We start from the raw sequence: 16,367 nt of genomic DNA on the forward strand, positions 1-16,367 counted from the left end.
CCCCACTCCACCGCCCCGGAGAGCCTGAGAGGAACGACTCCACCCGCCCGCTCCTCCCAGCAGCTCAGCCGCCTGTCCGAGCCCGGGACCCTGGCCCCAGGGCCGCCCCAGCACCACGGCGGCCTGAGGACAGAGGGTCAGACTGACCCAGGCGCCGCTGGGCTCCAGGCTGCCTTCAGCTCTGGCCTCTCTGCCCTCTCTCCCCCCACAATCTGCAGCCTCCCCCAGGAACTCCGTGCCAGGCCAGTTCTGGAAGTCGGTTTAGCGCCCGGCCCTCTCCCTGGGCCTCCCTTTCTGGGGGATCTCGGTCCAGAGTGACAGATGAGAGAGGGCATGTACTCCTGAGACCGTGGGGCCAGGCCAGCCCAAGCTCCAGTTCGCTGGGAGCCCGCGCCCGCCAGGCGGCGGCTGCCGTGCCGGGTGCCATGCCGGGTGCCGCGCCTGCTCGCTCTCCTCTAGCTCTTCTTGGCCTCCTGCTCCCGGCGCCGGAGCTTCTCGCGCTGCCGGGCGGCCTTCTCCTGGGCCTTGCGCTCCTTCTCCGCAGCCGCCGCCAGCTCCTTCACCTTCCGCTTCACCAGCGCCCGGTCATGCGAGCTGCTGAGCCCCAGGCTCTGCGGGAGGAGCCGAGAGTGAGGGAAGGCGCCAGACCCACCCCCAGGCTCTTTGTGTTGGGCTGTGCCCTCTCCGGAGCTCCACCTGTCCCCTCTGAAGTGTCACCCCCACCTCCCAGACTTGCCAGTGGATCAGAACACCCTCAGGGCACGGATTTGGAATGGGAGTGGTTGGGAGAGAAGGTGAGAGCACCAGGCCCTTTACCGACACCCCAGCCCCCACCATCCTCCACTTCCCATAATCCCTGGCTCCCACTCCTCCACTCAGCATTGCAGCCTGGCCATGACCCTGATGTCCAGAGATGGGGTGCAGCTTGCCCAAGGTCACAGAGCTGGTCAGTTGGTGAGGCCCCTTCCCACTCCAGAGACTGCCCGGGGGACTCTCCTCCCCACTCCTTCCCCAAGCAACTTGGCAGAGGGTGGAAACAGGCCCAAACTCAGCACAGACATCAGGCCCCTCCTGCTCACCCTCCATCACCACCCGCCTCCACCACTGAGAACCAGACAAGGTGATCGGGGAGAGGCCTGCTTCCCACGATACCAGGAGACCCGTCAAGAGTTAGATGAGATGAAGCCCTCAAGGTCAAGGGCTGGAACTTGAAGGTCAAACAAGAATTGGGTTTGAGTTTCAAGTCAGACTTGAGGACCCAGGCTAGAGCACAAAGACCAGGCCAAGGACCTTGCCTGGACGGCAGGGGTTAGGGCAGCGGGAGGGACAAGGCCGGGGTAGGGGAACCCAGTCCTTGAAGGCGGCCTCAGGCTCTGACCCACCTTCAGTTTGCTTCCATCCAGCTGCAGCAGCTGCGGCCCATCCACCTGCCGTGCGGCAAACTCGGCGGCGTACTGCTCCAGGTTGAGGCTGTGCAGCCACTGGCCCACCTGCTGACTGGTCCAGTGGTGGATAGTGGGAAGAGGCTCGTCCAGGAACTGGGGCGGAGACCAAGGAGAGTGAGGGGGGAAGATCTGGCCTGTGGCCTGCACACGGGGCGGAGCCCGAGGCCGGGGCCTGCTCACCTCATCCGAAGACTGGGACAGCGTGTGGTAGGGGTAGGAGCACTTAGCCTCCTGCCGGGGACCGCTCGGGATCTTGGGGCTGCTGCTGGGGGGTGTGGAGTCATCGCTCAGGGTGGATTCCTAGACAGGAGGGAGTGCATGGTGCTGATCAGAAAGCTCGCCCCAGCTCAAAGGACTCCCCCCAACCCACCCACCCCCACCGGACAGAGACATCCTAGACGAGGCACCAGGCACCCTATGCCTGAGCCAGGAGCTGGGCAGGCACCCTATGACTGGGTGACTTGTGAGAGGCACCAGGACCTGAGGCCTGTGGGGGCATGTGGGGCTAGAATGAGCCAGGCAGAAAGTTAGCAGGAGCAGAGACGACCTCAGGCTGGGTGCAAGCTATGTCCGTGGTCGGCAAACTGCGGCTCGAGAGCCACATGCGGCTCTTTGGCCCTTGACTGTGGCTCTTCCACTTAATACCACCACCTGGGGGAGTCTATGTTGAAGAAGTGGCATTAGAAGAAGTTTAAGTTTAAAAAATTTGGCTCTCCAAAGAAATTTCAGTCGTCGTGCTGTTGATACTTGGCTCTGTTGACTAATGCGTTTGCCAGCCACTGAGCTAGGGGAATCACAATATTTAGTGATGTGCTGAAACAATGAAGCAATGAACGAATCAACAACTGAATCAGAATACGAATAAGTGAACAAGTGAATGCACAGACTGAGATGGTTGAATGAATGAATCACCGAATGGCTTTGTGGAGGACAAGTGGACTCTAGGAATGCCTGGGTCCCAGCCTGAGCCAGAGTGGAGCATGCACACATGTCTCTGAGCCCTGGGGCCAGTGTGGGGGCAAGAAGGCCACGGACTTACCTGAGAAGCTGACTTCTTAGGGCTGAAGCTCTCATGTTTAGGGGAGCAGGCAGGGGAGGTGGTGCTGCCGGAGGACGCTGAGCCCTTGCCGCTGTCTGTGAACCAGGAAAAGGGCAGGAACGGGGAGCCCCCTGACCTGCTGGACCCCTCCACCGACTCCCTGTGGAGAGAGCGTCCCGCATGGGTGTGGGCACCGAGGAGAGGGCCGGGGCCACAGGGAATGATGGGTAGAAGCTCAGGCTGAGATGCGGTGAGTACCACTGACCTGCTGCCCATGGACAGGCGGTTGCTGCCCTTATCCTTCCGGCTCTTGCTCGTAGATGCTCGGCGTAAGGTGACCCTACGGGGAGGGGAGAGGGGAGTGGGCCAGTGCTGCCCACTGTGCCATCCTGCGCCCCAACAGCTCCGCGCCTTTGGCTCTGGTCCCTCCTCCACTCACCCCAGGTCCAGGAACTTCCGGCGAGTCTTCTTATCCAGGCCGATGGTGGGACTGGCAGGCTCCGGTGGGCTGGCATCCCGACTATCATCTTTCAGGGAAGAGGGAAGGAAGCAGCCTGTGTGGTTGCCCACCTGCCTCCTCCAGCTGCCAGTGTGAGGCGGTGGAAATTCTCCCGACTTAGAATCATGCAATCTGGCTCTGGTGCCCTTCACTGGCTGTGTGGCCTGGGACAGTCACTTTAATCCTCTGAGCTCCCTTCATCTCAAATACAGGGATATTTCATGGGACCTAATGGGATGTTTATGAAAACCTTATGCAAACCATAAACCACCCTGAAAAGGTAGGGAGCACTACTATTTCGTGTTCATTTTACCTTGGCCAACTTCTGACCACCTTCCAATCTTGCACCACATGTCACCTCCTCAGAGAAGCCTTCCAGGACGCTCCCAACTAGGTCCTCTTACCTTTTATATGTTTTCTTGTGGAGCGCGGCTACAGCGTTTGGACAGGGTCAAGCCTGGGACCAATGAGAGGGCACCATCCTCTGGTGGCAAAGCCACGTGCAAGTCCCAGCACAATTATAGCCAAAGGCTGTGGCTGTAAGCTTGACCTTAGGATCCGAACCTGTAGCCCCACGTGGTTAAATGGTATCACATGGTTTAGTGATAGGGGCTATGGGAGGTGCAGCAAGTAAACAAAGCTTGATCAGGTGCATGTAACTGAGTAGATTCGAAACCCAGGACAACATTGCAAACATCTTGACCACCTCCTTACTTTGCCTTGTGGAATCTGGGCTTGCAGGCGCTGGCACTGTCTCTCCATCAAAGACACAGCATCCCACCTAGACCCAGCTTTATTCTCTTGTCTGTCTTTTCTAAATCCTTCACCGCCCCCTCTCAGGTTCACCCATGGCTGTGCCGCCTCACCACACTCTCTCACCTCCGCGTACATTTCTCACATAGCACTTATTACAGCTTTAACTAGACATTTAATTCGATTACTCATACATTTAAGCCCTAACCGTTTTTTGGCTCAGTGAATAGAGCATCGGCCTGCGGACTGAAAAGTCCCAGCTTCGATTCCAGTCAAGTGCATGTACCTTAGTTGAGGGCACATCCCCAGTAGGGGGTGTGCAGGAGGCAGCTGATCGATGTTTCTCTCTCATTGATGTTTCTAACTCTCAATCCCTCTCCTTCTCCCTTCCTCTCTGTAAAAAAATCAATAAAATATATATGAAAAAATAAAATAATTATACATTTAACTGTACATTCAACTCAATTAACTATACAATTAATCATTAAAGGATGATTGGATTGTTTGCCCCCTATCAGCGGACCACTGGAGGTCCCTGAGGTCCTGATTTAAGGAAACCTTTGGGGCAGTGGCCGCCAATCGGTAGGCTGTAAGGAACTGTTTCATTGTTCCTCCTGGAAACTACAAGCCGCCGGAGGATGAGAAACTGCATCTGTTTGCTCGCTTGTGGCTTGTGTGCCCAGCGTCCAGTCGTAGGCGCTCAGATTAGTGACACCAAGTGCTAACACCACCATCACCAGCCCCACTCTGCCTGCACTTGATCCTTCCCGGCGCTTGGGTGCCGCTGCGGTCCCCGCGCGCACCAGCAGGGGGAGCTGCGCGGGCCCGCTCACCTTCGCTGTGCGGCTCGGCGCGCAGGTGGCGGCGCACGAAGCTGGGCGAGCTGTCCGAGGAGGGCGCGGAGCGCGGCGGCGAGCAGGAGGCGGCGGCCAGGCCCTCGTGCGAAGCGGCGTTGTGCAGGGGTCGGTAGCGGGTGCGCGGCGAGGGTGGCGGCTCATCCTCATCCAGGCTGCGCCGCAACCCCGGAGGCTCCAGGCAGAAGGAGCCCACGGCCGGAGAGCCTGGGCCCGAGTGCAGAGGCGAGCGCAGCCGGTGCAGGGGGCTCCCGCAGCCGTCCGTCACCTGCGGGAGGGGCAGCCGCTCACCGCCATCCCTCCTCCCCGCTTCCCAGACTCGCCCCATAAACTGCACGGAAGCCCCTGGGGCGTGGAGCCCGGACTCCTGGGTCTATGGGGGACTTAGAGGGGTTTTCCCCATGCGGGCAGAGGGATGGCTGGGCAGTGGGAGGTGGGAAACGGGGGCATTCAGTCACATAGGCGGGGGTTGAAGCCCACCTCCTTCCATTACTGTGTGACTTTGTTACGGAACCTCTGAGCCCCAGTTCTCTCATCAGTAAGATGAGGATGATAGTCTCTTCCTTAAGGATGAAATGAGCCAAGTGGGAAGCTTGTGAGCATTGTTAAATCAGAAGCCTGGGTGTGTGGTTTCCCCGGAGGGTTTGGAGGGGCTCTCCGGGGGCAGGAAGAGTGGGTGGGGTCCGTGTGATCAGGTGGGCGGCCCCAACCTTGCCTCCGGGCCCATCGGAGCCTTCACCGTCCTCGGCAGAGCTGGCACTGTCCCGGAGCCTCGAGCGGGAAGGCCGGTGCCTGCGGCCTTTGGCCAGCAGTTGGGCCCGGGCTTTGTGTAAACTGCTGTCCAGTCTGACGGTCTCTGGCACAGCCAAGTCTAGGTCTGCAAACCGGGCGAAGGGGGCAGAGACCAGATGCATGAGGACATCATGCCCAGAGGCCCCCCTCAAGCAGCCGCCTGCACTCACATCCCAGACAGTCAATGCATGTTTCTGAGTGCCGCGCACTGGGAGTGCAGATGAGATGGGACACAGCCAGGGAAGCGGACACGCCAGCACATGGATACGGCAGCGTGACGGAACCCCTCACAGGCAGAGGGGGACAGGGCCGCCCTGGCTGGCAGGGTCGGAGGAGGACAGGCCAGGGCTTGGTCTTAAGTTCTGCATATACCAACCAAGTCGGCGAGACCGGTATATGCAATGCTGGGAGGTAGGGCAGTGGGCCAAGGGGGCACCTCCCGGGCAATTGGAGGGTATAGGTTTGTGGAGGGAAGGGCTGGGGGAGGAAAATGGAGAGATCATGGCATCAACGGCTATCACTGAAGAAGTGCCTACTGCGCACCGGGCGAGGGACAGTTATGATGCACATTTTAGAGCTGAGCAAACTGAGGCTCAGGCAGGGAGAGCCTCCTGGCGAAGCCACCAGCCCCCAGTGGTCTGGGGTTGGAGCCTGGCTAGTCGGGCTCCGGAGGCTGGCCCCGCTAGGGACACTGGCTTGCGATGCCATGCTCAGAGTCACACTCAGGGACAGCACCATTGGCTCTCGGTTGAGCTGGAGCAGAGGGACCCCTGCTCCCCACCCCCACTCCCTACACACACACAGACCAGTGACAGCTGCGGGAGGAAAACTCAGTCCCCGGAAGCCAGGTCCTGTGCTGGGGTCTGAGGCCCAGGGCCAGGTCCCGGCTGGGGAAGTAGAGGGAGAGCTGGCAGACCTAGTGAGTGAGCCATGCATAAACCCTACTGCTCCTCGCTCCATCTGTTCCACCTGAGCACGAGGCCCGCCCTCCACAGTGTGTCTCTCAACCCCCGACCTTGGCACAGGAGTCTCCGGGCAGAAAAGGTTCCTCGGAGACGTTGGGATGGGTTAGGACGGTTCCTCCCCACTCTACCTGCAGTGAGCTCAGGGACCCCAACCCATCCCCCATGCCTGTTCTGTGCCGTCTGCCGACATCCCAGTGGCTCTCCTGGCTTAACCACCACCCATGTCTAGTTCCGCCCTGACCCCTCCCCTGATCCCAAACCTGAGCACCTCGGCACCTGCCAGGGAACCGGTCAGGTCCAGGCACCTCAAACTCAACCCATCGAAACAAACCACCACTTGGCCTCCAACTGGCACCTCCTCTGTCCCCTGGCTCAGGGAAAGGCCTCGTCCTTCACCCAGCTGCTGCCCTGCCCCTCAGCCCCAGACCCGGTGGCCATTCATGTCTCCACGTGCATGTCCAATGGGCATCTTCAACGCGCATGTCCAAGCTGCTCCTCCCCGTCTGCCCAGCTCAGCAAGCGGCAGCTTGATCCTTCCGGCTTCTCAGCGCAAACCCCTGGAGCCATCCCTGGGCCCTCTCTCTCCCTCCACCCCACACCCCCATCCATCCACAGTTCCTCTCAGCTCTGCTTCTGGCACGCATCTAGACGTACTGAAATATTCATGGTGACATGGCAAGATGTTTTGGACCGGGTTCAAAATAATCCAGGGGAAGAGGGGCGGGGCACGCAAAGGGATAGGGATGGAGCAAGGCTGATCCACAAGCCGGCGATGGCTGGGGTTGAGTGACAAGTGCGGGCACATGATGGAGAGCACAGTGCTAGTCTCTCCGCTCTTCATTTCCCACAAGAAAAGTGTTCGTATGTGTCTGTGTCATGCACACACACGTGCACGTATGCATATGGGGAGAAAGAGGAGAGAGAGTTCACAGAGAGTGGGGAGAAAGAGAGGGCAGGAGAAGGAGAGGAAGGGAGGGGAGGGGAGACAAAAGAGAACTCCTCACAGCCTGTCTAGGTCATCATCTCCTCTCGCCTCCCAGCTGGTATTCCCTCCTCCTCTTCCCATTTACAGTCTATTTTCAACGCCGCCGCTGGAGTGATCCTGATAAAACGTGTCAGCCCGTGTCACTCCTCTGACTTCCATCTCACCCCGAGGAAGAGCCTGCGTCTCCCAGGAGCCTTCCACCTCGAGTCTGCCCTCTGAGAGGCAGCCTGTGCCACCTCTCCGAGCCTCTGCTTCCCTCCCTCTCTCCGCTCCAGCCATCCTGGCTGCCTGGCTCTTCATGCCTCACCCGCACCTCGGGGCCTCGGCACTTCCTCTTCCTGTCCCGCAGGCTCTAGCCACCACGTCTGCATGGTTCTCACCTTCCGTTCTTGGCTTAAATACTCTCATGGAGGACTTCCCTGACCACAGAGTCCCTAAGACGCCCAGAACCTATGTTTTCACACACCCATTTTCTCCTGTACCGTGTATCCCCGCCCTTTAGAAGGGCAGCTCCACAAGCAGAGATGCTTTTGTTTGTCCATTGCTCTCACACAGGCACAGAGTGCTGCCTGGTATGTAGTGGTCAGAGAATACTATTTTAATGAACGGACAGATGGGCCTCCTCACACCCCTGGAACCTGGCAGGGACTGGGGCCGCTGTTATGGATGAGGCAGCCAGGCTGAGGTGTGGGTGGCAATTCAGAGCCAAGGCTGCAGAAGGAACAAGAGCGGACAGCGTGGTCTTGGGCATGGAGTGCCCGGCGATCAGCAGGCGCCAGTGCAGCCTGCAAGGAGAGGCGCTGGCCTGGCCTGGGGGAGGAGGGGGGACCAGAGAGGCACCCGTCTGGGGCGGCTGATGGACGGACAGGGGAGAGGTCTGCCAGAGGATTGCTACCTTGGACTTCAGGTCTGACCTCACTGCTCTGGTCCCCGAGCCAGCCCTGCTTCCCTTCCGGTGTGTACAGGCCCGGGGCCGAGCTGGGGGAGAAAGCCCTCCGTTCCCTGCCCCCTGCCCCCTGCGGAACCTCCAGGCCCTGCCTGAAGCAGTGAGCACTGCGGACTGAAGACAGAGCAGTAACAGCTGAGACTGACTGAGCTCTCACCGGCTGGGGCTGTGCTTCACAATGACTAGCTGGTTGAAGCCTCCCCCAGCCCTGCGAGAAGAGCCTCGGGAGTCGCCAGGCAGCCTTCACAGGGCTGGGGAAGAGCCGGCGGGGCTAAGGCAGCCTGGCTCCCCAGGCTCGGCTTGCAACTAACAAGCTGGATGGGAGCGACTTCGGAGTCCAAACCCTCCTTTTACAGGCGGGGAAGGTGAGGCTGGGAGAGGAGAGGTTTAACCCAGGTCAGAGGTCATAGCATCCAGGTCTCCTGGTCTTGCCACTGGAAAAGGGGGTTGGGGGGAGAGGTGCTAGGGCCCAGCCCCCCTGAATTACATGATGGAGAGAGTGCTATTCTTTCTATTTTGGTTTCCCACAACAAAATATTGTGGGCATGTGTCTGCATTACACACACTAACATACATGCATAGGTATGAGGAGGAAGAGGGGGGCCCGGGAAAGGGCCCTGACCCTGAGCCATGACCCCAGGACCACGGTCCTCTTACCTTGGAGGGTCCAGGCAGCAAGGGGGGGGGTGTCCCTCCTCCAGCCCCTCGCTCTCCCGGCCCCTCCCTTTCTCCCATCCTTTCCTCCAAAGCTTCCCTCCCCACTCCCCCCTGGGAGCTACTCAGGCCCAGGGCAGTGGGAAGTCTTGAATATTTAATTGCCTTTCACTGGGGAAGCAGGAGGGCTGTCACGGAGAAGGAAAACAGGAAGGGTTGGGGTGGGAGAGGGAGTGGAGAAGAAAAGCTGTCAGGCCAGGCCTGGGTGGCGGTGGGGCATTCCCCAGGAGCAGGGAGGCCGAAGTTCCTGGCATTGCCGGGGCATGTGGCAGTGGCAGTGGCAGGGGGGAAGGAGGTGAGCAGGGGAGGGGGAGGAGGGAAGGGAGGGGAAGGCAGAGATGAGGAGAAGCAGGGGAGGAGAAGATGGAAGGCCCTGTGGCCTTCTACACCCAGGAGCCCCCAAGGTCATGCACACCAACGTGAGTTCTGAAAGCTGCGCACGTGACAGGCTTCAGGCGCCTCTGTCTGTCTCCACCGCTCCTCCATCTTCCTTTGCTCACTGACTCCCGCACCACATCCAGCTGGGAGACAGCCTTCCCACCCCACTGGATGCTGGGAGTTCTGCCCTGCTGGCTGTCTGTCTCCAATTCAGACAATAGAAAGGTCGCAGGGGATCAAGGATGGCACAGGCAGGTGTGTGCATGCACCGGTGTGTACTGAGACTGCGTGCTATGCGTTTGAGTTCTGGGTACATCCACGCAGAGCAAGGTCCCTTATTTATGCAAATTAGGAGTGATGTGCGTCACCTGTCCTGGGGGGTACAGGTGCATCTATGGCACCGTGACTGAGAGCAGGGAGTCAGGCAGCCTGGAGACCCAGCTCTGCCACGAACCCACCATGTGATCTTTAAGGCAAGTCACTCCAGCACTGCGCCCTCGATCCTGAAAAATGGATTCACTCCTTCGCAGTAGGGTGAGGCCTCAAGGAGACAGTGCAAGGGAGATGGGGGTGAGGCAGCACTTAATAAAAGAGGATCCTTGTTAACACGGCTGCTGTGGTAACTGTCATGTCCAGGTATGTGACAAAGAATCAGGCTGTTCGACCACAACATACACACTCACACACACACTAACGCCCCCACGGGACTCCTCCCGGCCGCCCCACACCAAGGGCCAGGCGGCCTTGGCTAGAGAGAGCGCCAAGCAGAACTTACCAAAAACCTCATCAGTGGGCTCTCGGAGCTTTGAAGAAGCCATGGCTCAAGGGAGCTGGGGAGAACAAAGGGCAGAGAGAGAAGGACTGTGGGTAAGAGGTCCAGGTGGGTGGAAGCTAGGGAGCCACCAATGGCTGCCTGCTCCTGGCCATGGCCCCTCACCTTCCCTCGGAGCTCTCCCTCCAGCCCCGGGAAGAGAAGTTAGCGGAAGGATAGGTATGGGGAGAAAGTTGTGGGTGGGGCAGGAGGCAGGGGCAGAAGGCTGGGGCAGAAGCAGGTCCATGGTGCAGACACAGGCAGTGTCCTTGGTCCTGATCCCAGCTGATCTGCCGTGTGCCTCCACCAGGGTCACAGGACTTTCCCCCTTCGCTCTCTTGGGCCTTTCCTTCCTTAGCTTTCCCGAAAAACGTTAATCATCATACATTGGCCAACAGAAAATCTAGGAGAAATCTTGGAGATTCTTAAATCTAATCCACTCGTTTTACAAATAAAGCAACAGAGAGACTGGCCTAAGATCACGTAATAAGTTAACGGCAATATCAGGACCAGAACTCAGGTTCTTCCACCCATCCATCTACCTACCTCGCTTCTTACACATTCATCCACCCATCATCCATCCAAACATCCGTCCATCCATCCGTCAGTTCATACTATCCACCCACCCATCTTCCAACCCTTCACCCAGTCCTACCTCCCTACCCCCATCACTGGTGCACTCACCACCTGCCTTCCTGAGCATGAGCTATTCAGGAAGCTGGCACCAGAGCCCCTGTTCTTGACAACTCAGTTCTAGACAGACTCACAGATGCCAGGGGGTACGAGGAGTGCTCACAGCACAACGGTGGACAGCCAGATCTCTGTGATGCATCGAGCGTGTTCCGGGAGGAAGTGCAGATGGGTGGGGGGTTGACTTGGTGTTTCTGGTGGGAAGCAAGGATGTGTGGGGCTTCCTAGCAGACGTAGGACTGCAGCGGCCGACACCAAGGCCTGGGTGTCCGAGGGGCAGGGGAACACTGGCTGAAGGGAGAGCGAGGAAGCTCAGGGGCAGGGGAACACTGCATGCTGGGGCCATGATCTCCAGCTCTTTTTTGTTTGGTTGCTTTTTTTAAATCTTCACCCCAGGATATTTTTCCATTGATTTTTAGGGAGAGTGAGAGAGAGGGGGGATACAGAAACATTGATGTGAGAGAAACACATCCATTGATTGCCTCCTTCAAGAGCCCCAACCAGGGTCTGGGCTGGGGAGGAGCCTACAACCAAGTACATGCCCTTGACAGAATCAAACCCAGGACCCTTTGGTCCACAAGCCGACGCACTATCCACTGAGCCAAACTGGCTAGGGCTCCAATTACTCCTAACACTCAGGTCTGCATGAGAAGGGCTGGGCACTGGGTTCGACCAGACATGCGCTAGGTGTAAGAAAGCTAAGTCACGTGCCTGGGGCCTTTTCCCGCTGCCCTGTTATTACAGAGACATCCTCTCACGGAGAGCTAGCCAGGCTTGGGATTCTTAATATCCCCACCTTACAGGTGTGAAAACCAAGATGCAGGAGATAACTGGCAGAACTCAACCCTGGCCTGGGTCTCCCCCACCTCGGCCCTATTCTGGGTGATGATCTGCAGTTTTGGAAGGCGCTCATAAGGAAAGGACACTGCGGGGAGAAAAGTAGGGGAAAGGGAGCTGGTCTATGCTGGCTAGAACTGGGAGAAGCAGGCTCTAGGGGTGCTTGAGGCTGAAAACAGGAAATGAGGTATCAGAAGGGGCCAGGTTTACGGGTCCTCCAAGAACTCTGGGTGCAAGCAGCAGAGAGAAGTTAGCTGACCTCTCTCTCTTCCTGTCCTGAAGGGCCAGATGGGCAGGGAGGCTGCCCCTAAGAATAAACCAAATTTCCTCACTCCATCACAAAGCTTCCTCTGACCAGCACACAGCTGCCACCTCCTCCAGGAAGTCGTCCTAGACAGCCCTCCCTCCTCGCATTTGTCTGCGTAATTTCTAAATCCACTCTTACCCAAGCACTGGGAAATGAGGAATTTTCCATATTTCACTGATTCTCTAAGTGGGTCCTATCTCTCCCACATCGGAATGGGAGCTCCCGAGGAGCGGAGCAGCATTCCCCACCAGACTAAGGATGCTTTGAAGCTAAGAATGGAGCCCTGGCCTTCTGACTTCATTGGCTGGAGCACTGTCCCATACAGGAAAGGTCATGGGTTGGATTCCACATCAGGATACATACTCAGGTGGAGGGTTCGATCCCCGGTCAGGTATATACGGGAGAGAACTGAATGATGTTTCTCTCTCACACTGGTGTTTCTCTTTCTTTCTCGCTCTCTGAAATTGATAGCAAACAAACAAGCATATCCTTGGGTGAGGATTTAAAAAGAAAAAGAAAGAGCCCAGCTGGCTGTAGCTCAATGGCTGAATGTCGACCCGGGAACCAAGAGGTCACCGGTTCGATTCCCAGTCAGGGCACATGCCCAGGTTGTGGGCTCAATTCCCAGTGAGGGTTGTGCAGGAGGCAGCGGATTAATGATTCCCTCTCATCTTTGATGTTTCTATCTCTCTCTCCCTCTCCCTTCCTCTCTGAAATCAATAAAAATATATTTAAAAAGAAAATAAAGGAAGAAAAATTAAATAAAAATAAAAACTGCTAAGAATGGCCAAAACCGGTTTGGCTCAGTGGATAGAGTGTCAGCCTGCGGACTGAAAGGTCCCAGGTTCGGTTCCGGTCGGGGGCATGTACCTTGGTTGCGGGCACATCCCCGGTGGGGGGCGTGCAGAAGGCAGCTGATTGATGATTCTCTCATCGATGTTTCTAGCTCTCTATCCCTCACTCTTCCTCTCTGTAAAAAAATCAATAATATATATATATATATTAAAAAAAAAAACCACCCTGCTGAGAATGGAGGCTCCCTATGGTGACTCCTCTCTTAGACTACCTGACACGGAGATCCCATGTGTTCTTTTCTTAAATTTTTTAAATTGATTTTAATTTTTAAAATCCTCACCCAAGTAATGAGGAAATTTTTTTCCCATTGATTTTTAGAGAGAATGAAAGCGGGGGGGGGGGGGGGGAGGGGAGAAGAGAGAGAGAGAAATATCGATGTGAGAGGGATACATCAATTGGTTGCTTCTCCCTCGAGCACCCCTACCAACCCAGCCAGGGACTGAACCTGCAACCAGGTACATGCAATCGAACCCCCAACTCACCGCTCTAACCACTGAGTAAAGCAAGGGCCCCAGATGTGCTTCATTCCAGGGCCCAGTGGGGAGCAGAGACCCTCCTGTGGAAGGAGTCCCACCAGGTGCCCTCAGGGGAGGGCTGGGCCCCCGGCTCACACCAGCGCCCAGTTCATCCTGATTCAGCACAAACTGCTTTCCTGCCCTCCCTTCACCAACAACTCCCTGCCTTACTCTGGAAGCAGGACATCCAGGGGGTCACCAGGCCCCTCTCCCCTCAATCCTCTCATTCCACAGCTCAGCCATCACACTCCTGCGCACACACACACACACACACACACACACACACAGCCCGGTCACTGCCACAGGAAGAAAATGAACCTGTCCCTCCGCTCGCAGTCTGAGCTCTGACTCTGCTGGGCGCGCCTTCCAATTCTCGGAAGAGGAGCTCCAATGACCTTTGACCCTTTTCTGGGAGACAGGTGAGCTCCAAGCTTCTTGGGACTCGGGGGAAGGGGAAAGAGGAAGGAAGGGGCACAGCCCTGGAGAGAGAAGGGGTAGTAGTAACAGGCCGGTTGGGGGTGCGGGGTGAACCCACAGAGCCCCAGAGAGAAGGAAGGAAGAGATGAGATGGACAGAGTGGGGCTGGGGACAGCGGCAGGGAGAGGGCCCCAGCAGCCCTGTTTGGAGGTCCAAGGAGGGCTGAGAGGAGGAGAATCTGCTGCCGGGAGAGGGGTGGCCCCAGGGAGAGGGGTGGCCCCAGCAGAGCACCTGGAGGAACGGTGCCCTGGAGGAGCAGAGAGGGACCGAGAGAGAAGTGCAAGTGGGACCGGCTGGAAGGAAGGAATGGCCGGCAGAGGAGCTGGGGTAGGAGGAGGCAGCTGTGCGGCTAGAGAAAGCCAAGCCCCTCTCCCATAGGCCCAGGCTTGGGGCATCCGGCAAGCGTGCCCCCCACCTCCACCCCACCCCACCCCCTGGCGCCACCGGAGCCGGGGTAGAGGTGGAGGGCAGGGCACCCACCGCACTCTTAGGACCCCATTCCCCCATCGGGGCCTCCCGGATAGTTTCCTTCCAACCAACCCATCAGCCTCCCGGCGGGCGGCGTCGGACAAGAAAGAGTTAAGCCCTCTCCCCCTCCTCCCACACCAGTTTTTTAAATTAATTTATCCCGGCAGCGGCTGGAGGGAGAGGATTAGGGACACAAATCCTCTCCCCGTGTCCCCTCCCCTGACAGCTCAGCCCCCCCAGCCCCCCAGCCCCCTTAGGGACAGGGGGAGAAAGGCCCCGGTCGTTTCACTCCATCCAGCCCCACTCGGGGTCCCACCGCAAACCCGAGGGGCCGCCCGGCCCGGCTCCCCCGTCCGCCCCGGGCCCCGGCCCCTCACCTCCAGCATCCGTCATCTTCAGCGTCCGGCGCCTAGGGAGCCCCTGGGGCCCATGGTGCTCCGGCGGGCGGGGGCCGGCGGGCGGGGGCCGGCGGGAGGGGCGGGGGCCGTCACCCCGGCCGCGGGGGGCTCCGGGCGGGCTCGGTCCGCTCCATCCCGGGAGCGGGGTGCGGGTCGGCGAGGAGGGTCCCGGAGCCGGAGGGAGGGAGGGGGGCGGGAGCGCGTGGGGAGCTGGGGCGGGTTTGCAGCAAGAGGAGGCGCCGGCGGGGCTGGACCGGGAGACCTAATGGGAGGATGCTCCGTGCGTGTGCGTGAGTGTGTGTGCGTGAGTGTGTGCGCGCGTGTGTGTCAGTGTGTGCAGTGTGTGTGAGGGAGGGAGGGGGGAGGAGGGATGGAGAGAAAGAGAGAAAGAGAGCGAGCGCTCCAGAGAGCCACCTCCCGCCCGCCAGGCCCCCGGACGCGGCCCCTCCCCCGCCGGGCGGGCCGTTACGCGGCGCGGCGCGGCGGCGGGGGGCTCGGGGTCCCCCGGAAGGGCGATGCGGGGCGCGCGGCGGGGAGGGGGCGCCGGAGACAAAGAGCGGCGGGCGGAGGGGGAGGGGCGGCGGCCGCGCGGAGGGGCGGAGGCGGCCGGCGGCGCGGCCCGGCGGCGCGGGGTTCGGAGTTGCGGCTACTTCGCAGCCCGCGGGAGCCGGCCCCGGGGGAGTCGGCCCTGGGGAAGCGGCCCCACCTCGGCCCCCCGAGGCCTGCGCCTCCTCCGCCAGCTCCGCGAAGGCTCCCGATTCGTCCGCCTAACGGACCTCCGCCGCGTGGTCCTCTGCGCGGAGGCCCCGGGGGACCGCGGGGAACCGGACCGACCCGGTCCCGGCCGTGGGGCTCGAGGCGCAGTCCGGTGGGGGTAGAGGGTAGATGGGGGTTAGGGGGAGACGAGTGAGTTGGCCCGGTGCTAGGAGGCCTGGTTCCACGCTGGGAGAGCACACTGGGTGGGGGCGCTGGGCCCCGCCAGGAGGCGGGGTGAGGAAAGGGGTGGGGGTGGTTCGGAAGGATTCCCAGGAGGAGGGGGTGTGGTGGCTGCTCCCGCGGGCCAGGCCGGGGTGGAAGAGCTGACGGGGCTGGGGTGAGAGGCGGGTGGGCGATGGAGAGAAGGTGATGAGGCTGCAGAGGTGGAGGGGACCGGTGGCCAGAGGGCTTGCATTTATCCTCAGCCGCAGGGGAAAGTAACGGGGGAGGGGGGGGCTCGAAATTGCATTTTAGGAAAACCCCCTGGCTCCTCCGTGGCGGCTGGTCAGGAGAGGGCAGCCTGATGGCAGGCTCATGAGACTGTGGAGAGATGATGGCAGTGGGCATGAAGATCAAAGACCAAGTTGACAATTACTCAGGATGTGGAAGTGAAGAGACTGACAGCCTTTGGGGCCTGGCTGGCCACGGAGGGAGGAGGGGTCCAGGAGGACTGCAGGCTTGGCCCTGGAGGTGGAGCTGGCAGGGCTGAGGGGATGGGAGGGATGAGATCAGACTTGGACCTGGCGAGCTGGAGGTGGAGGCGGGCCAGGGGGAGATAATGTAAAAGTCAACAGAGAGCTACCACACTGTGATGGCCTGGGAGGTGCCAGGACTGTGCTAAGCACTTTTCTCAGATTAAAAATGAGGCAGGTGTTCCTATTAC

General features: G+C 59.3%; 1 protein-coding gene across 4 annotated transcripts; it reads right to left on the minus strand.

Moving 5' to 3' along the window:
- Positions 1–253: 253 nt before the first annotated feature.
- Positions 254–15,120, minus strand: SAMD14 (sterile alpha motif domain containing 14). 4 transcript variants are annotated; one of them, XM_036451129.2, is made up of 10 exons: positions 14,708–15,120; positions 10,146–10,200; positions 5,301–5,467; positions 4,570–4,858; positions 2,924–3,011; positions 2,750–2,824; positions 2,485–2,644; positions 1,626–1,745; positions 1,383–1,538; positions 254–611 (listed from the first exon to the last, which is right to left on the minus strand). In XM_036451129.2, the coding sequence occupies exons 2-10, from the start codon at positions 10,186–10,188 to the stop codon at positions 456–458; spliced, it is 1,254 nt and encodes a 417-aa protein (XP_036307022.1). In that variant the 5' UTR covers positions 10,189–10,200; positions 14,708–15,120; the 3' UTR covers positions 254–455. The 4 variants fall into 4 exon arrangements, with proteins under 4 accessions (XP_036307022.1, XP_036307023.1, XP_036307020.1 ...); XM_036451130.2 differs by lacking the exon at positions 5,301–5,467 and having other exon boundaries at positions 14,708–14,785; XM_036451127.2 differs by having other exon boundaries at positions 1,383–1,745; positions 14,708–14,785.
- Between the last annotated feature and the right edge of the window lie 1,247 nt (positions 15,121–16,367).

Source organism: Pipistrellus kuhlii, unplaced genomic scaffold (assembly GCF_014108245.1).
Source record: "Pipistrellus kuhlii isolate mPipKuh1 unplaced genomic scaffold, mPipKuh1.p scaffold_m20_p_22, whole genome shotgun sequence".
Classification (NCBI taxonomy): domain Eukaryota; kingdom Metazoa; phylum Chordata; class Mammalia; order Chiroptera; family Vespertilionidae; genus Pipistrellus; species Pipistrellus kuhlii.